The following is a 20689-nucleotide window of genomic DNA, read 5'->3' as shown; positions in this document are numbered from 1 at the left end:
GATACAGTACATTCCAATACTCTACTCTTTAACTACACCATACAGGATACGTTTGTTACGCCACCTGGCCATAGAGAGGCTTTTATTCTCTATTTTGGTTAGGCCAGGGTGTGACTAGGGTGGGCATTCTAGTTTCTTTATTTCTATATTTTCTATTTCTTTGGTTTTGGCTGAGTGTGGTTCCCAATCAGAGGCAGCTGTCTATCATTGTGTCTGATTGGGAATCATACTTAGGCAGCCTTTTCCCCACCTGTGTTTGGCGGCTAGTAGTTTTCCGTATAGTTTGTTTGCATTACAGAACAGTTTTTTTTCTTCTTTTCACTTTGTTAATTTGTTCGAGTAATAAAGAATCATGAACACTTTCCACGCTGCTTTTGGTCCGTGCCTTCCGACGAGAGACGTAACAACGTTCCAATGCTCTACTGTTTAATTACACCAGGATACATTCAAATGTCCTACTCTTTAATTTACATATTTGATTAAATGTCAGCAATTGTGAGAAACTGAGTTTAAATGTATTTGACTAAAGTATATGTAAACTTCCCGACATCAACTGTATGTGCTTTCATAAACAGACATAAACATGGGGGGTCAGATGTTTCATTAAGCCTTCCATACAGTACCATTCATAAAAACGCATGTTAAACATGTGTTGGGGAGTAGTTATATACATGTAGTTGATCTAGTAATTTAACTACATTTTGCAGTAGCTTGGTGGTAGTTGAACTACAGTCAGATCTTGGTAGTGTAGTGTTGCCATGTAGCGGTGTAGCTAACTACTGGAACTACACACTACTGTTTTACCATGTAGCGGTGTAGCTAACTACTGGAACTACACACTACTGTTTTACCATGTAGCGGTGTAGCTAACTACTGGAACTACACACTACTGTTTAACCATGTAGCGGTGTAGCTAACTACTGGAATTACACACTACTGTTTTACCATGTAGCGGTGTAGCTAACTACTGGAACTACACACTACTGTTTTACCATGTAGCGGTGTAGCTAACTACTGGAATTACACACGACTTCTTTTGCAAAAATATGGGTGAAGTAGGCAATCATTTCCTTTCTTTTTCAGAATCAGACTTGCTTAATTTGTGTTTAATAGGATTTCAATTTGTAGTCTATGACATTTCAGATTTAGATATGATAATTTTTCACAAAGTCGTTTTTTAAAGTAACTTCAGTAAACTATACTTTTCTTAAGGGTAGCTTTAGTGTAGCTTAACTACTGCTAGTGTAAATAATTGGTAGCTTGGTAAACAATCTTTTCACAGTAGCTGCAGTAGTTTGCAGCACGGTAGTTCTGAGGGCCATGCTCCTCGCCCTCTATTCCATTTCTCCAGCTAAACAAACTAAATCTAATGAAAAGAGTAGTATTAGAAATGACCCTGTTGTTAACTTTTAAAAGATATCGCTTTTGTACTTCAGAGGGCCACTGCCAACCTGCCATGCCCCTCTTTCTTGACTGCTCCAGCTAAACAAATAGTCTCAGCCTCCCTCAAACTTCTGTCCCTTTGAAGGTAGTACCTAACTAAAACACGCCAACGTCAACACTAGGGCATTGTTGTTATTTACGTCTTCAAGGTAGTTCAGAGGGCCACTGCTCTCTCTCTCACTCTACTACCTAAATAAACAGTCTCAGCAGTCCCAGAAGTAGTTGGGCGGAGGGGCCTCCATTCCCGGCTGCTGATTGGACCACAGGCCCCTGAATGTCTCCATTGAGAATTGTTGATCTCTCGCAGAAACCTTCACTCTTGCGCCGATATTTAGAAACGAAACATGACAATTTAAAAAATAAGCCACAGGAGCTTTTTGAGCGAGAATAAAGACAACATTCGATATTTCTGTAGCTCAGAAACATGACAAGTGGGTTTTAAAAATAATGCACACATGACTGGAGCTTTTGAGCGAGAATAAAGATATATTATTATTATTAGTAAGACGTGTATAAAAGCAACAGATACCATTAATAAGAAGGGGTTAGAAGCGTCTTATATGGTGAGCTACCGAGTGGCTAGGACAGGCAAGCCCCATACTATAGTGGAGGACTTCATTAATTCCTCCTCCTGCCGTGGATGTGGCTGGGACAATGCTGGGGGGAAAAGGCCCCCAAAAAACTATACAGACAATCAAACAACACTGTTTCACGTCGCATCAGTGACATGGCAGGAGATGTTTTGAAACAGTTTAAAGTTTTCTTTACTGACCATAATTTTCACTTGTCTGACCGCTTGCATACATTTTTTTGAGCAAATGAACTCAAGATTACAGACAATGTCAAATGTGATATAGTGAAGCTCCTGAGTGAGTTGGGTGCGCAATTACGAAGGTACTTTCCCGAAACGGATGACAGAATGATTGATTATTATTATTATATTATTATTTGTGTCCTGGTCCTATAAAAGCTCTTTGTCACTTCCCACGAGCCGGTTGTGACAAAAACTCACTCTCCTTCTTCTGTTTAATAAATGTATCGTATAGTGTGTGTGTGTGGCAGGCTTACAATGATGGTCAAAAAACAACATTTGAGAGTGCGCTGACCCTGGTGCTAGAGGGGGTACAGCTGACCCTGGTGCTAGAGGGGGTACAGCTGACCCTGGTGATAGAGGGGGTACAGCTGACCCTGGTGCTAGAGGGGGTACAGCTGACCCTGGTGCTAGAGGGGTTACAGCTGACCCTGGTGATAGAGGGGGTACAGCTGACCCTGGTGCTAGAGGGGGTACAGCTGACCCTGGTGCTAGAGGGGGTACAGCTGACCCTGGTGCTAGAGGGGGTACAGCTGACCCTGGTGCTAGAGGGGGTACTCAGTTGGAGGTTGAATGTTTGAAGGGGTACGGGACTATAAAATGTTTGGGAACAACTGAACTAGATAATAAACAAAAGTGAAATAAACAATTTAAAAAATAACAGTAAACATTACACTCACAAAAGTTTCAAAAGAATAAAGACAGTTTAAATGTCATATTATGTGCAAATAGTTAAAGTACAAAAGGAAAAATAAATCAACATAAATATGGGTTGTAATTACAATGGTGTTTGTTCTTCACTGGTTGACCTTTTCTTGTGGCAACAGGTCACACGGTGGCATTTCACCCAATTGTTTTCTAATTCTTTGTAGGTCTGTGTGTCTCTCTCCCAATATATATTTATCTTTGCCTCTCTCTCTACCACCACTCTCTCTGCCTCTCTCTCTACCCCCTCTCTCTCTGCCTTTCTCTCTCTCCCTCTCTCTTTCTACCCCTCTCTCTCTACCCCCTCTCTCTGCCTCTCTGCCCTCTCTCTGCTCTCTCTCTCTCCCGTCCTCTCCCCTCTCTCTCCTTCTCTCTCCCTCCCTCTCAATTTCTCCAACCTCTCCTCCCTCTCTCAACCTCTCCCTCTCTCCTTCTCTCTCCCTCCCACTCCCTCTCTCCTTGTCTCTCCCTCCCTCTCCCTCTCTCCTTGTCTCTCCCTCCCCTCTCAACCTCTCCCCCCCCCCCCTCTCCCAACCTCTCCTTCTCTCTCTACCCCCTTCTTTCTCTCCTTGTTGCGTTCCCTGTGGTTCTGCGGTTGTGAACCTTGTGAACTGTTAATCCTGTGGTCAGTCAGTCGGTGGGTTCATTGGTCTGTACAATCACAGGATCCATGGTGGCAGTAAACGGCTCAGGGGAGAAGTGGAGGCTGGTGTTATTGGGGGCTTTCCTCATCTGTGGGTTAATCCTGGAGTTTGGTAAGTGACTTTATTTCCACTCTGTGTGGCTGTGGATAGTGTGCATTCCTGAACGTACACTAGGCTAGTGAGGTGCAGGAAGAGATTAGTAGATGACTTACTGTGAACTTTGATGGCATTTCTTGTGTTAGTTACATTACTTTTCACCTCATGCTGTCTGTCTGTATTGTAAATTCCATGCAGGACATTCCTGTTATTGCCAAAGTATGTTTACCAATAGCAAATCAACATTAGACTCTTCGTGTTTCATTGACCTGGAACATACTGTGCTTGTGACTATGGTTATGTGTATTTCAAAGAATACAAATTCACTATTTGATACTTGCTCTGCAAGACAGTGCCAGCAGGATGAGTAGGAGGGATGGACCAGCCCACCAGGCCGTAAGCCTAAACCCAGTAAGGGTAAACCAGTGAGGGGAGCAGGAGGGACTGACCAGCCCACCAGGCCGTAAGCCTAAACCCAGTAAGGGTAAACCAGTGAGGGGAGCAGGAGGGACCGACCAGCCCACCAGGCCATAAGCCTAAACCCAGTAAGGGTAAGCCAATGAGGGGAGCAGGAGGGACGGACCAGCCCACCAGGCCGTAAGCCTAATCCCAGTAAGGGTAAACCAATGAGGGGAGCAGGTCAACCCAAAGCTAAAGCAACACCGGCCCTGTTCCTCTGACACAGGTAGGGTTCAAAACATTTCAAATGATCAAATTATTCATAAAAGTAAGCCTTGTTTTGCATTTTCATAATCGGGAGGCTGCCATGACAGATTGGGATCTTCGTCTATTCTGTACATATAAGTAGTATGCATTGAAGGTAAACATTATGTGCGCAAATTTAAAAAAAGCACTCACACGTCTCACACGGCGATACCATGAAGCTGATGTAGAAAGGAAACCCCTGATGCGTGAGGCGTTCCTGCTTACCTAGAGGAGGACAACGAGGTGGGACTCCGGTCCTGACGATGTGATGGGACAGGGTGCCATGGAAACAGGCCTCCACGGCAAGAAGGGCTCACTAGAAAAAGTGACCTCAGTCTCAATGTTGTTTTCTGTGTATAGAACTTAAATATAAAAAAAGACTCACTTAATTACTCATCTCTCTGTTTGTACAGAGATGCTGTAGGACTCTGGTCAGATAGATCCTATTCCCTATAGGACTCTGGTCAGATAGATCCTATTCCCTATAGGACTCTGGTCAGATAGATCCTATTCCTTATAGGACTCTGGTCAGATAGATCCTATTCCTTATAGGACTCTGGTCAGAGGGAATCTATTCCCTATGGGACTCTGGTCAGATAGATCCTATTCCCTATAGGTCTCTGGTCAGATAGATCCTATTCCTTATAGGACTCTGGTCAGAGGGAATCTATTCCCTATGGGACTCTGGTCAGATAGATCCTATTCCCTATGGGACTCTGGTCAGATAGATCCTATTCCCTATAGGACTCTGGTCAGATAGATCCTATTCCCTATAGGCCTCTGGTCAGAGGGAATCTATTCCCTATGGGACTCTGGTCAGATAGATCCTATTCCTTATAGGACTCTGGTCAGAGGGAATCTATTCCCTATGGGACTCTGGTCAGATAGATCCTATTCCCTATGGGACTCTGGTCAGATAGATCCTATTCCCTATAGGCCTCTGGTCAGAGGGATCCTATTCCCTATAGGACTCTGGTCAGATAGATCCTATTCCCTATAGGCCTCTGGTCAGAGGGAATCTATTCCCTATGGGACTCTGGTCAGATAGATCCTATTCCCTATAGGACTCTGGTCAGATAGATCCTATTCCCTATAGGACTCTGGTCAGAGGGATCCTATTCCCTATAGGACTCTGGTCAGAGGAATCTATTCCCTCTAGGACTCTGGTCAGATGGATCCTATTCCCTATAGGACTCTGGTCAGAGGGATCCTATTCCCTATAGGACTCTGGTCAGAGGGAATCTATTCCCTATAGGACTCTGGTCAGAGGGATCCTATTCCCTATAGGACTCTGGTCAGAGGGATCTATTCCCTATAGGACTCTGGTCAGAGGGATCCTATTCCCTATAGGACTCTGGTCAGACTCTGGGAGGATCCTATTCCCTATAGGACTCTGGTCAGAGGGATCCTATTCCCTATAGGACTCTGGTCAGAGGGATCCTATTCCCTATAGGACTCTGGTCAGAGGGATCCTATTCCCTATAGGACTCTGGTCAGAGGGATCCTATTCCCTATAGGACTCTGGTCAGAGGGATCCTATTCCCTATAGGACTCTGGTCAGAGGTAGTGTACTTCATAGGCAGGGTTGGGTAGGGGGGCCATTTGATGAATTGTTCAGCAGTCTTATGGCTTGGGGGAAGGAGCTGTTAAGGAGCCCTTTGTTCGTCCCAAAATATGTTGCATGTCAGCAATCAAAATCAAGTTTTCAAGACTTTTTCAATGGTGGACATTGAAAAACACCTGAAACCCCACCTCTTTAAGGAATACCTAGGATAGGATAAGTAATCCCTCTCACCCTCACCCCCCCTTTAAGATTTAGATGCACTATTGTAAAGTGACTGTTCCACTGGATGTCATAAGGTGAATGTACCAATTTGTAAGTCACTCTGGATAAGAGCGTCTGCTAAATGACTTAAATGTAAATGTAATGTAATGTCATAATGGTGATAATGGTGACCCTGGTGATAATGGTGACATAGCGATAATGGTGACATAGCGATAATGGTGGACATGGTCACAATGGTGATAATGGTGACCGTGGTGATAATGGTAACCATGGTGATAATGGTGACTATGGGGATAATGGTGACCGTGGTGATAATGGTGACTATGGTGATTATGGTGATACTTTTAGAAGTTGGGAACACAATGTAACGTAACAGGCTTAATAATTCACAATAGAATCCTGCTATTAAATATCCTGCATATTAGATTTGAATCTTAGCCTACCTCTTTTACTTCTGCCCAGAGGCAGACCTAGTAAATACAAGTAAATACAGAAGTGTTTCTGCCATGAAGACAGAACAATGAGGCAGCAACAAGGACAGACAGAAACTAATTCAAGCCAGGGCAACAGAGTGTTTTCAACATTTTATTTGTAAAAGTTATCAAACTATGGTATGTTGATAGTACAGACTAGGAAATGATGCACATTCACATTTGATAACAAAAAAATAGTCGGGTCAAATTTACACAAAGTTCAAATGTCTAATAAAATTTACTTTGGTAAAAAGATAATTTTAGCCTTTCAAACCAAAGACACCAGTTAGACTGGTACCTGGATAACGACCATTTTTCAAATACTTCACAATCTGTACGTGCCACAAGATCATCTCCGACTAGATGATGTCTAGTAAGCACCTCTAGTTGATCTGGTAGCAGTGGAGCTGGGACCAGGCACTGAACCCTCCCTCCTGAAGGGATACTTCTCTCTCTCTCTCTCTCTCTCTCTCTCTCTCTCTCTCTCTCTCTCTCTCTCTCTCTCTCTCTCTCTCTCTCTCTCTCTCTCTCTCTCTCTCTCTCTCTCTCTCTCTCTCTCCATCTCTCTCAGTTCCTTGTTGCATGGAATAGACCCCAGCGTTGGTCCCCAGTGTTGCAGCGTTTTAGTTTGTCTCTCCAGCCGTTCACTATGGCCAGGTAGTCTTCCTCTGAGAACTCCTGGGAAAGACCCAAGATACAGGATAACATGGGTTTAACAGTCCAACGAAGTATCAAAATCAAATCAAATTGTATTTGTCACCTGCGCCGAATACAACAGGTGTAGTAGACCTGGGAGAAGACTAACTACCAATTGGATATCACGAAATTGGGGAGAGAAAAGGGGTAAAAAGTCAACAATAGCGAGGCAATATACAGGGGGTACCGGTACAGAGTCAATGTGGAGGCTATATACAGGGGGTACCGGTACAGAGTCAATGTGGAGGCTATATACAGGGTGTACCGGTACTGAGTCAATGTGGACACTATATACAGGGGGTACCAGTACAGAGTCAATGTGGAGGCTATATACAGGGGGTACCGGTACAGAGTCAATGTGGAGGCTATATACAGGGTGTACCGGTACTGAGTCAATGTGGACACTATATACAGGGAGAACCGGTACAGAGTCAATGTGGAGACTATATACAGGGGGTACCGGTACAGAGTCAATGTGGAGGCTATATACAAGGGGGACAGGTACAAAGTCAATGTGGAGGCTATATACAGGGGGTACCGGTACAGAGTCAATGTGGAGGCTATATACAGGGGGTACCGGTACAGAGTCAATGTGGAGGCTATATACAGCGGGTACCGGTACAGAGTCAATGTGGAGGCTATATACAGGGGGTACCAGTACAGAGTCAATGTGGAGGCTATATACAGGGGGTACCGGTACAGAGTCAATGTGGAGGCTATATACAGGGGGTACCGGTACAGAGGCAATGTGGAGGCTTTATACAGGGGGTACCAGTACAGAGTCAATGTGGAGGCTATATACAGGGTGTACCGGTACTGAGTCAATGTGGACACTATATACAGGGTGTACCGGTTCAGAGTCAATGTGGAGGCTATATACAGGGGGTACCAGTACATAGTCAATGTGGTGGCTATATACAGGGTGTTACGACACTATATACAGGGTGTACCGGTTCAGAGTCAATGTGGTGGCTATATAGTCAAGTGGTGTTACAGGGTGGTACAGAGTCAATGTGGAGGCTATATACAGGGGGTACGGTACAGAGTCAATGTGGAGGCTATATACAGGGTGTTACGGTACAGAGTCAATGTGGAGGCTATATATAGGGGGTACCGGTACAGAGTCAATGTGGAGGCTATATACAGGGGGTACTAGAGAGGCAGAGGCAGTAGGGATTTTCACACCTACAGTAGCCGGGCTATTAAACAACCATTTTGTAAATAAATGGAGGTATGAAGAGTCTATTGTCCTGCTAATAGTCCATCATGGAAACATTGTCTGCAGAGTTCACGACCTGCTACACCTGTGGAAAAACATGTTTTCAAAATGCCTCCAGCTGTCATCATTAACATCATCATTACATCGTCACCACTGTAAATAAAACAGCATCTAAAGTGGTACAAATATATGTGTACTACTCAATGCCATCGGAATAGTCCCAGAACATATTCCAGTCTGTGCAATCAAAACAGTCCTGTAGCTTAGCATCTGCGTTATCTGACCACTCCCATATTGATCGAGTCTACTGGTACTTGCTTGTAAGCAGGAATCAGGAGGATAGAGTTATGGTCAGTTTTGCCAAATGGAGGGTTGAGGGAGAGCTTTGTACGCATCTCTGTGTGTGGAGTAAAGGGGGTCCAGAGTTTTTTTCCCCCTCTGGTTGCACATGTGACATGCTGGTAGAAAAAAACAGATTTAAGTTTCCCTGCATTAAAGTCCCCGGCCACTAGGAGCGCTGCCTCTGGATGAGCATGTTCCTGTTTGCTTATGTCCCTATACAGCTTGTTGATTGCGGTCTTAGTGCCAGCATCGGCTTGTGGTGGGAAATAGACAACTACGAAAAATATATATGAAAACTCTGTTGGTAAATAGTGTGGTCTACAGCTTATCATGAGACACTCTACCTCAGGTGTGCGAAACCTCAAGACTTCCTTAATATTTGATTTTGTGCACCAGCTGACAAATAGACACAGACCACCACCCTTTGTCTTACCAGACGTAGCTATTCTGTCTAGCCGATGCATGGAAGCCATCCAGCTTTATATTATTCATGTCCTCGTTCAGCCACGACTAGGTGAAACACAAGATATTACTGTTTTGAATGTCCCGTTGGTAGGATAGTCTTGATCGGAGCTCATCCCGTTTCTTATCCAATGATTGCACGTTGGCTAATAGTACGGAAGGTAGAGGCGGGTTACTCACTCGCCGTTGGATTCTTACAAGGTACCCTGACCTACGACCCCGATATGTCCGTCTCTTCTTCATGAGAATTAACGGGGGATTTGTTCCTTGTCCGGTATCTGAAGTGAATCCTTTGCGTTCGACGCGTTAAAGAATTCCTATACTATTACAACGGTTTGTGTGAGAGAGGGAGAGAGAGGGAGGGAGGGAGGGAGGGAGGGAGGGAGGGAGAGAGAATGAAAGAGAGTATACGATTTACCTTAATGAACTCGTCTTTCATGGCTGCTGCTCTCTCCAGCTCAGTCTGGATCACCTGCGTGAACTGAGCTGTCCTGTCCTCAGCACGTACGTTAGAGAAACCTGCCTGCTGGAGGAACTGCAGACAGACAGTACATGGAGTTAGACAGGATAATTCTAAGATATTATAACGTATGTGGTAAAAGTCAGGTCAGGGTGATATTATCAGGGTATTATCAGGTTTATGATTGGGCCCTACCTTGCCGTAGTCTGGTGGGGTGTAGAGAATGTAACCTCTCTGTTTGACATACTCCTGGAACTGAGGAGTCCAGGGCTTCTCTCCACAGCAGTAGTCAGTGATCAGAACCTGGCCAGTGGGCTTCAACCACGACTGAAGATGAAGATACACAGCGTTTTGGATTGGTAAAAACAGACAGCAAAATATAATACAGTCTGGAATTGATGTTAAGGTGTGTGTGGTTGTGCGGTTGTGTGTGTGTGTGTATACACACACACACTCACATGGAAGCGTTTTAACAGTGCCAGTTTGTCGTCGATGTGCAGGATGGTGTCTCGACTGTAGACCACATCAAACGACCCTTCTGGGAACTCTCTCTTAGTGGCGTCGGCCACCTCGAAATGGACCTGCAGGAATAGGCAGGCAGAACCTGTTACTAAAACACCTTGAACTAAGACTGCTAATGCATTTCAATATATTTCAATTAACTTGACCATATAAAAAGACACTTAGAACGTAACATTTTCACGACAACAGAAACCTAGTATGTTTCTCATTGTAAACCCAGTAACTCTATAACCTAGTATGTTTCTCATTGTAGACCCAGTAACTCTATAACCTAGTATGTTTCTCATTGTAAACCCAGTAACTCTATAACCTAGTATGTTTCTCATTGTTGACCCAGTAACTCTATAACCTAGTATGTTTCTCATTGTTGACCCAGTAACTCTATAACCTAGTATGTTTCTCATTGTAGACCCAGTAACTCTATAACCTAGTATGTTTCTCATTGTTGACCCAGTAACCCTATAACCTAGTATGTTTCTCATTGTTGACCTAGTAACTCTATAACCTAGTATGTTTCTCATTGTAGACCCAGTAACTCTATAACCTAGTATGTTTCTCATTGTTGACCCAGTAACTCTATAACCTAGTATGTTTCTCATTGTAGACCCAGTAACTCTATAACCTAGTATGTTTCTCATTGTTGACCCAGTAACTCTATAACCTAGTATGTTTCTCATTGTTGACCCAGTAACTCTATAACCTAGTATGTTTCTCATTGTTGACCCAGTAACTCTATAACCTAGTATGTTTCTCATTGTTGACCCAGTAACTCTATAACCTAGTATGTTTCTCATTGTAGACCCAGTAACTCTATAACCTAGTATGTTTCTCATTGTTGACCCAGTAACTCTATAACCTAGTATGTTTCTCATTGTAGACCCAGTAACTCTATAACCTAGTATGTTTCTCATTGTTGACCCAGTAACTCTATAACCTAGTATGTTTCTCATTGTTGACCCAGTAACTCTATAACCTAGTATGTTTCTCATTGTTGACCCAGTAACTCTATAACCTAGTATGTTTCTCATTGTTGACCTAGTAGCTCTATAACCTAGTATGTTTCTCATTGTAAACCCAGTAACTCTATAACCTAGTATGTTTCTCATTGTTGACCCAGTAACTCTATAACCTAGTATGTTTCTCATTGTTGACCCAGTAACTCTATAACCTAGTATGTTTCTCATTGTTGACCTAGTAGCTCTATAACCTAGTATGTTTCTCATTGTAAACCCAGTAACTCTATAACCTAGTATGTTTCTCATTGTTGACCCAGTACCTCTATAACCTAGTATGTTTCTCATTGTTGACCCAGTACCTCTATAACCTAGTATGTTTCTCATTGTTGACCCAGTAACTCTATAACCTAGTATGTTTCTCATTGTTGACCCAGTACCTCTATAACCTAGTATGTTTCTCATTGTTGACCCAGTAACTCTATAACCTAGTATGTTTCTCATTGTTGACCCAGTAACTCTATAACCTAGTATGTTTCTCATTGTTGACCCAGTAACTCTATAACCTAGTATGTTTCTCATTGTTGACCCAGTACCTCTATAACCTAGTATGCTTCTCATTGTTGACCCAGTACCTCTATAACCTAGTATGTTTCTCATTGTTGACCCAGTAACTCTATAACCTAGTATGTTTCTCATTGTAAACCCAGTAACTCTATAACCTAGTATGTTTCTCATTGTAAACCCAGTAACTCTATAACCTAGTATGTTTCTCATTGTTGACCTATCAACTCTAACCTAGTATGTTTCTCATTGTTGACCCAGTAACTCTATAACCTAGTATGTTTCTCATTGTTGACCCAGTAACTCTATAACCTAGTATGTTTCTCATTGTTGACCCAGTAACTCTATAACCTAGTATGTTTCTCATTATAAACCCAGTAACTCTTTTACCTTAGGTTCGAGTTCCAGATGAGAGCAACAACATGACCTCATTCATCTGACGACCAATCAGACTCACCGATGGAAGCTTCTCCTCCATGGCCCTCTCCATGGCGATATCCACCATGTTGGCTGACAGGTCCAGGCCCAGCACCTCCACGCCGAAGTCCTGCAGAACATCATCGTCATCATCATAATCATCATTGGGATATATGACCTAACCCGATCCTATTGTTTCTAAATGTGAATGTGTTTATAGTGTACTGGACCATTTCTCCTATATACTAAAAGTCACTGGGGGCTGACCTTTGCCATGTAGAAGTTTCCACCACCAATGCCACACCCCACATCCAGCACCTTCATCCCAGGCTTCAAGTTCAGCAGGTCAACAAACTCCTTTTTTAACCACAAAGATTTTAAAAAACAAAACAGAAAGTGTCAAGTCCAACTGGGGTTAAATAACACGTTTGGTATTTGGATATAGAGAAGGCTAAAAGAGCACAGTACCGTGGCAGTCTATGTTTCAGCAGTCTGTGTAAACCCAGTCTAAACAGTAACTATGTTTCAGTAGTCTGTGTAAACCCAGTCTAAACAGTAACTATGTTTCAGCAGTCTGTGTAAACCCAGTCTAAACAGTAACTATGTTTCAGCAGTCTGTGTAAACCCAGTCTAAACAGTAACTATGTTTCAGCAGTCTGTGTAAACCCAGTCTAAACAGTAACTATGTTTCAGCAGTCTGTGTAAACCCGGTCTAAACAGTAACTATGTTTCAGCAGTCTGTGTAAACCCAGTCTAAACAGTAACTATGTTTCAGCAGTCTGTGTAAACCCAGTCTAAACAGTAACTATGTTTCAGCAGTCTGTGTAAACCCAGTCTAAACAGTAACTATGTTTCAGCAGTCTGTGTAAACCCAGTCTAAACAGTAACTATGTTTAGGCAGTCTGTGTAAACCCAGTCTAAACAGTAACTATGTTTCAGCAGTCTGTGTAAACCCAGTCTAAACAGTAACTATGTTTCAGCAGTCTGTGTAAACCCAGTCTAAACAGTAACTATGTTTCAGCAGTCTGTGTAAACCCAGTCTAAACAGTAACTACACAACCTCTCCAGTGTGTTGTCTTTTCATGGTTCAGTGATTTTTATTCAACTTTGTCGTGGTTCACATATCCGTCTGTCCATAGGAAAAACACAAACCTTTCTACTCTGGGTCTTGATGTCCCAAACCTATGTTGGCTATGTGTGTGTGTGCATGCGTGAGTGTGTGTATGCCCGTGTGAGTGTGTGCAGGACTCCCTACCTTGGTAGTGCTGTGTCCCCCAGTGCTGACGTATCCTGCCCCAAACATCTTCTCGTATCGCAGGATGCCTTTGCGTGTGTACTGCTGGTTGTCCAGGAACTGCTGGAAGGTTCTGAAGCCTTCTTGACAGGCGGTGTCCCGACCCACCTTCTCCAACAGCCAACACACCTGGTTCTGGTTGTTCTTCATCTGAAGAGGGGAAGATATGAGGAGAGTAATATCGCATGCACGCACGCACGCACGCACGCACGCACGCACGCACGCACGCACGCACACACACACACACACACACACACACACACACACACACACACACACACACACACACACACACACACACACACACACACACACACACAGAGAGAGAGAGAGAGAGAGAGAGAGAGAGAGAGAGAGAGAGAGAGAGAGAGAGAGAGAGACAGCAGGCTACAGCAAACAGCCTGACATTACATTAGTTGAGACACAACACAATCAGTAGCAATAGAGCAACCTACCTTGATGTATGTCTGCACGATTTTACTGAGCACGATGTCAAAGCCAAACACCTGCTTCTCCGCCCCCTCTGACTCCTCCCGCAGTGTTGTTGTCATCAAGTGACTGTAGTGGGCCGATGATCTGTAGTGGGTGGGGTTAAAGGTCCTCTTATAGTCACCTGGAGAGAGAGACAGAGAGAGAGACAGAGAGAGAGACAGAGAGAGAGAGAGAGAGAGAGACAGAGAGAGAGACAGAGAGAGAGAGAGAGAGAGAGAGAGAGAGAGAGAGAGAGAGAGAGAGAGAGAGAGAGAGAGAGAGAGAGAGAGACAGAGAGAGAGAGAGACAGAGAGAGAAAGAGAGAGAGAGAGAGACAGAGAGAGAGACAGAGAGAGAGAGAGAGAGACAGAGAGAGAGAGAGAGAGAGAGAGAGAGAGAGAGAGAGAGAGAGAGAGAGAGAGAAAGAGAGAGAGAGAGAGAGATAAAGGAGATGGACCCACTGGTTGCCCTCTAGGTTACAGAGAGCTGGTTGTCCCATCCACCAAACTACCAGCTGTAAAGGGGGTATGCTTATTTGGTATAGAGCAGACATAACCCGCTTTATTAAATAAGTCAAAACTGGAACATTTTACATCTGGCTAGAAATGAATAAGGAAATTATATCAACAGAGAAACATGTCCTCATGTGTGCTACCTATATCCCCCTAATAGAATCCCCATACTTTAACGAAGACAGCTTCTCCATCCTAGAGGGGGAGATCAACAATTTCCAGGCCCACGGACATGTACTAGGTCTGTGGCGACCTAAATGACAGAACCTGACAGCCTCAGCACACAGGGGGACAAACACCTGCCTGGAGGTGACAGCGTTCCCTCCCCCATATTCCCCCCCAGACACAACTACAACAACATAACCAACAGAAACGGGTCACAACTCCTGCAGCTCTGTTGCATGCTGGATATGTACAGCTCTGTCGTGTTGTTAGACGCTGGGTGTGTATATAGCCAATGGTAGGTGTCGAGGGGACTCCAATGTTATTCCTGGACAAAATGTTTCACTGTAATAGTGAAGGTGTAAACTTGACAGTAGAAAACCTAAACACTATATCTGACCTCTCTGCTTCCCCATCAAATCAACAAATGTCAAGCAGACAACCTAAGAAAATGAACAACAATGACAAATGGTTTGATGAAGAATGCAAAAACCTAAGAAAGAAATTGAGAAACCTGAACAACCAAAAACATAGAGACCCGGAAAACCTGAGCCGACGCCTTCACTATGGTGAATCACTAAAACAATACAGAAATACACTACGGAAAACCTGAGCCGACGCCTTCACTATGGTGAATCACTAAAACAATACAGAAATACACTACGGAAAACCTGAGTCTACGCCTTCACTATGGTGAATCACTAAAACAATACAGAAATACACTACGGAAAACCTGAGTCTACGCCTTCACTATGGTGAATCACTAAAACAATACAGAAATACACTACGGAAAACCTGAGCCGACGCCTTCACTATGGTGAATCACTAAACCAATACAGAAATACACTACGGAAAACCTGAGTCTACGCCTTCACTATGGTGAATCACTAAACCAATACAGAAATACACTACGGAAAACCTGAGCCGACGCCTTCACTATGGTGAATCACTAAACCAATACAGAAATACCCTACGGAAAACCTGAGCCGACGCCTTCACTATGGTGAATCACTAAACCAATACAGAAATACACTACGGAAAACCTGAGTCTACGCCTTCACTATGGTGAATCACTAAACCAATACAGAAATACACTACGGAAAACCTGAGCCGACGCCTTCACTATGGTAAATCACTAAACCAATACACCTTCACTATGGTGAATCACTAAACCAATACACCTTCACTATGGTGAATCACTAAACCAATACACCTTCACTATGGTGAATCACTAAACCAATACACCTTCACTATGGTGAATCACTAAAACAATACACCTTCACTATGGTGAATCACTAAAACAATACACCTTCACTATGGTGAATCACTAAAACAATACACCTTCACTATGGTGAATCACTAAAACAATACACCTTCACTATGGTGAATCACTAAAACAATACACCTTCACTATGGTGAATCACTCGATGATTTCCTCCGTTCGGGATTCCTCCTCGAGTGCGTCGGTGAAAACAATACACCTTCACTATGGTGAATCACTAAAACAATACACCTTCACTATGGTGAATCACTAAAACAATACACCTTCACTATGGTGAATCACTAAAACAATACACCTTCACTATGGTGAATCACTAAAACAATACACCTTCACTATGGTGAATCACTAAAACAATACACCTTCACTATGGTGAATCACTAAAACAAAAATAAACTAAAACAATACAGAAATACACTACGGAGAAACAAGGAACAGCACATCAGAAATCTGCTCAATGTAATTGAAGAATCCATAGACTTCTGGGAAAATTGGAAAACACTAAACCAACAACAACACGAAGTTATCGATCCAAAACGGAGATGTATGGATAAACCACTTCTCCAATCATTTAGTCTCTATAACAAAGAACAAACAACAAACAATAAACACATATACATGATCAAATACACATCTTAGAATCAACTATTAAAGTCTACCAGAACCCACTGGAATCTCCAATTACATTGAATGAACTACAGGACAATATACAAACCCTCCAACCCAAAAAGGCCTGTGGTGTTGATGGTATCCTCAATGAAATGATCAAATATACAGACAACAAATTCCAATTGGCTATACTAAAACTCTTTAACATCATCCTCAGCTCTGGCATATTTCCCAATACTTGGAACCAAGGACTGATCAGCCCAATGATCAGTCCTTGGGCAAATTTGACCCCAATAACTACAGCGGGATATGCGTCAACACCAACGTTGGTAAAGTCCTCTGCAAAGTCATCTCATGCTTTATTGATTTAAAAAAAGCTTTAGACTCAATTTGGCATGAGGGTCTGCTATACAAACTGATGGAAAGTGGTGTTGGGGGAAAAACATACAACATTATAAAATCCATATACACAAACAACAAGTGTGCGGTTAAAATTGGCAAAAAAACACATTTATTTCCACAGGGCAGTGGGGTGGGACAGGGATACAGCTTAAGCCCCACCCTCTTCAACATATATATCAACGAATTGGCGCGGGCACTAGAATAGTCTGCAGCACCCGGCCTCACCCGACTAGAATCTGAAGTCAAATGTCTACTGTTTGCTGATGATCTGGTGCTTCTGTCACCAACCAAGTAGGGCCTAGATATTCTCCACAGATTCTGACAGACCTGGACCCTGACAGTAGATCACAGTAAGACAAAAAATAAAGAAAGGTCGCCGTTGTCAGACCTGGCTCTCAAGAGAAGACAGGCTATGTGCAAACTTCCCACATAACCTCATGCCAAACGTATGACCGTATTAGAGACACATATTTTCCTCAGATTACACAGACCTACAAATACTTCGAAAAACAAATCCAATTTTGATAAACTCCCATATCTATTGAGTGAAATAACCCGTGGTAGAAAAGTAACCAATTGTCAAACTTGAGTAAAAGTATAGATACCTTAATAGAAAGTTACTCAAGTAAAAGTGGAAGTCACCCAGTACAATCCTACTTGAGTAAATGTCTAAAAGTATTTGGTTTTAAATATACTTAATTATCAAAAGTAAAGTATAAATAATTAAAAATTCCTTATACTAAGCAAAGCAGACGGCACCATTTTCTTGCTATTAAAGGGGCTCCAACACTCAGACATTATCTACACAACATGCATTTGTGTTTAGTGAGTCCGCCAGCCCAGAGGCAGTAGGGATGATTACATGTTCTCTGTTTAGTGAGTCCTCCAGGCCAGAGGCAGTAGGGATGACTACTTGTTCTCTGTTTAGTGAGTCCGCCAGCCCAGAGGCAGTAGGGATGATTACATGTTCTCTGTTTAGTGAGTCCTCCATGCCAGAGGCAGTAGGGATGACTACTTGTTCTCTGTTTAGTGAGTCCTCCATGCCAGAGGCAGTAGGAAGGACTACTTGTTCTCTGTTTAGTGAGTCCTCCAGGCCAGAGGCAGTAGGGATGACTACTTGTTCTCTGTTTAGTGAGTCCTCCATGCCAGAGGCAGTAGGAAGGACTACTTGTTCTCTGTTTAGTGAGTCCTCCAGGCCAGAGGCAGTAGGGATGACTACTTGTTCTCTGTTTAGTGAGTCCTCCAGGCCAGAGGCAGTAGGGATGACTACTTGTTCTCTGTTTAGTGAGTCCTCCATGCCAGAGGCAGTAGGAAGGACTACTTGTTCTCTGTTTAGTGAGTCCTCCAGGCCAGAGGCAGTAGGGATGACTACTTGTTCTCTGTTTAGTGAGTCCTCAAGTCCAGAGGCAGTAGGGATGACTTCTTGTTCTCTGTTTAGTGAGTCCTCCAGGCCAGAGGCAGTAGGGATGACTACTTGTTCTCTGTTTAGTGAGTCCTCCAGGCCAGAGGCAGTAGGGATGACTACTTGTTCTCTGTTTAGTGAGTCCTCCAGGCCAGAGGCAGTAGGGATGACTACTTGTTCTCTGTTTAGTGAGTCCTCCAGACCAGAGGCAGTAGGGATGACTACTTGTTCTCTGTTTAGTGAGTCCTCCATGCCAGAGGCAGTAGGGATGACTACTTGATCTCTGTTTAGTGAGTCCTCCAGGCCAGAGGCAGTAGGGATGACTACTTGTTCTCTGTTTAGTGAGTCCTCCAGGCCAGAGGCAGTAGGGATGACTACTTGTTCTCTGTTTAGTGACTCCTCCAGGCCAGAGGCAGTAGGGATGACTACTTGTTCTCTGTTTAGTGTCCTCCAGGCCAGAGGCAGTAGGGATGACTACTTGTTCTCTGTTTAGTGAGTCCTCCAGGCCAGAGGCAGTAGGGATGACTACTTGTTCTCTGTTTAGTGAGTCCTCCAGGCCAGAGGCAGTAGGGATGACTACTTGTTCTCTGTTTAGTGAGTCCTCCAGGCCAGAGGCAGTAGGGATGATTGATTACATGTTCTCTGTTTAGTGAGTCCGCCAGGCCAGAGGCAGTAGGGATGACTACTTGTTTTCTGTTTAGTGAGTCCTCCATGCCAGAGGCAGTAGGAAGGACTACTTGTTCTCACTTTAGTGTGTCCTCCAGGCCAGAGGCAGTAGGGATGACTACTTGTTCTCTGTTTAGTGTCCTCCAGGCCAGAGGCAGTAGGGATGACTACTTGTTCTCTGTTTAGTGAGTCCTCCAGGCCAGAGGCAGTAGGGATGACTAATTGTTCTCTGTTTAGTGAGTCCTCCAGGCCAGAGGCAGTAGGGATGACTACTTGTTCTCTGTTTAGTGAGTCCTCCAGGCCAGAGGCAGTAGGGATGATTGATTACATGTTCTATGTTTAGTGAGTCCTCCAGGCCAGAGGCAGTAGGGATGACTACTTGTTCTCTGTTTAGTGAGTCCTCCATGCCAGAGGCAGTAGGGATGACTACTTGTTCTCTGTTTAGTGAGTCCTCCAGGCCAGAGGCAGTAGGGATGACTACTTGTTCTCTGTTTAGTGAGTCCTCCAGGCCAGAGGCAGTAGGAAGGACTACTTGTTCTCTGTTTAGTGAGTCCTCCATGCCAGAGGCAGTAGGAAGGACTACTTGTTCTCTGTTTAGTGAGTCGTCCAGGCCAGAGGCAGTAGGGATGACTACTTGTTCTCTGTTTAGTGAGTCCTCCAGGCCAGAGGCAGTAGGGATGACTACTTGTTCTCTGTTTAGTGAGTCCTCCAGACCAGAGGCAGTAGGGATGACTACTTGTTCTCTGTTTAGTGAGTCCTCCATGCCAGAGGCAGTAGGGATGACTACTTGATCTCTGTTTAGTGAGTCCTCCAGGCCAGAGGCAGTAGGGATGACTACTTGTTCTCTGTTTAGTGAGTCCTCCAGGCCAGAGGCAGTAGGGATGACTACTTGTTCTCTGTTTAGTGAGTCCGCCAGGCCAGAGGCAGTAGGGATGACTACTTGTTCTCTGTTTAGTGTGTCCTCCAGGCCAGAGGCAGTAGGGATGACTACTTGTCCTCTGTTTAGTGAGTCCGCCAGGCCAGAGGCAGTAGGGATGACTACTTGATCTCTGTTTAGTGAGTCCTCCAGGCCAGAGGCAGTAGGGGTGACTACTTGTTCTCTGTTTAGTGAGTCCTCCAGGCCAGATGCAGTAGGGATGACTACTTGTTCTCTGTTTAGTGTGTCCTCTAGGCCAGAGGCAGTAGGGATGACTACTTGTTCTCTGTTTAGTGAGTCCCCCAGGCCAGAGGCAGTAGGGATGACTACTTGTTCTCTGTTTAGTGAGTCCTCCAGGCCAGAGGCAGTAGGGATGACTACTTGTTTTCTGTTTAGTGACTCCTCCAGGCCAGAGGCAGTAGGGATGACTACTTGTTCTCTGTTTAGTGTCCTCCAGGCCAGAGGCAGTAGGGATGACTACTTGTTCTCTGTTTAGTGAGTCCTCCAGGCCAGAGGCAGTAGGGATGACTACTTGTTCTCTTGATAAGTGCTTGAATTGAACAATTTTCCTGCCCTGCTAAGCATTCAAAATGTAGCAAGTACTTTTGGTTGTCAAGGAAAATGTAAGTAAACAGTACAGATACCCCACCTATGTATGGAGGTATGACAATACCTCCA

General features: G+C 43.9%; 2 protein-coding genes and 1 long non-coding RNA gene across 7 annotated transcripts in view; 1 reads left to right on the top strand and 2 right to left on the bottom strand.

Annotated features, from left to right (window-relative positions):
* The first annotated feature begins 3519 nt into the window (after window positions 1-3519).
* Window positions 3520-12983, top strand: LOC124010357. The gene is made up of 2 exons (XR_006834412.1): window positions 3520-3714; window positions 12277-12983. It is a non-coding gene; the product is annotated as an uncharacterized LOC124010357 (long non-coding RNA).
* The window catches only part of LOC124010355 (phosphoethanolamine N-methyltransferase 3-like), a 27224-nt gene continuing 13297 nt past the window's right edge, over window positions 6763-20689 (bottom strand). For all 4 annotated transcript variants that reach the window (XM_046322719.1, XM_046322718.1, XM_046322717.1 and 1 more), the window contains exons 5-12: window positions 14048-14205; window positions 13554-13742; window positions 12566-12655; window positions 12339-12428; window positions 10301-10423; window positions 10038-10169; window positions 9801-9917; window positions 6763-7341 (exon numbers count right to left, since the gene is read on the bottom strand). In XM_046322719.1, the coding sequence (XP_046178675.1) occupies window positions 7231-7341; window positions 9801-9917; window positions 10038-10169; window positions 10301-10423; window positions 12339-12428; window positions 12566-12655; window positions 13554-13742; window positions 14048-14205 (1010 nt within the window). In that variant the 3' untranslated portion in view covers window positions 6763-7230. The remainder of the gene's footprint in view (window positions 7342-9800; window positions 9918-10037; window positions 10170-10300; window positions 10424-12338; window positions 12429-12565; window positions 12656-13553; window positions 13743-14047; window positions 14206-20689) is intronic.
* LOC124010354 (hornerin-like) lies at window positions 10432-12258 on the bottom strand. 2 transcript variants are annotated; one of them, XM_046322715.1, is made up of 2 exons: window positions 12116-12258; window positions 10432-12078 (listed from the first exon to the last, which is right to left on the bottom strand). In XM_046322715.1, the coding sequence occupies exons 1-2, from the start codon at window positions 12246-12248 to the stop codon at window positions 10526-10528; spliced, it is 1686 nt and encodes a 561-aa protein (XP_046178671.1). In that variant the 5' UTR covers window positions 12249-12258; the 3' UTR covers window positions 10432-10525. The 2 variants fall into 2 exon arrangements, with proteins under 2 accessions (XP_046178671.1, XP_046178672.1); XM_046322716.1 differs by having other exon boundaries at window positions 10432-11961.

The sequence above is a fragment of the Oncorhynchus gorbuscha genome, linkage group LG23, assembly GCF_021184085.1.
Source record: "Oncorhynchus gorbuscha isolate QuinsamMale2020 ecotype Even-year linkage group LG23, OgorEven_v1.0, whole genome shotgun sequence".
Lineage (NCBI taxonomy): Eukaryota > Metazoa > Chordata > Actinopteri > Salmoniformes > Salmonidae > Oncorhynchus > Oncorhynchus gorbuscha.
The sequence above is the reverse complement of the archived record's forward strand: the minus strand, read 5'-3'. Positions and strand labels throughout refer to the sequence as shown.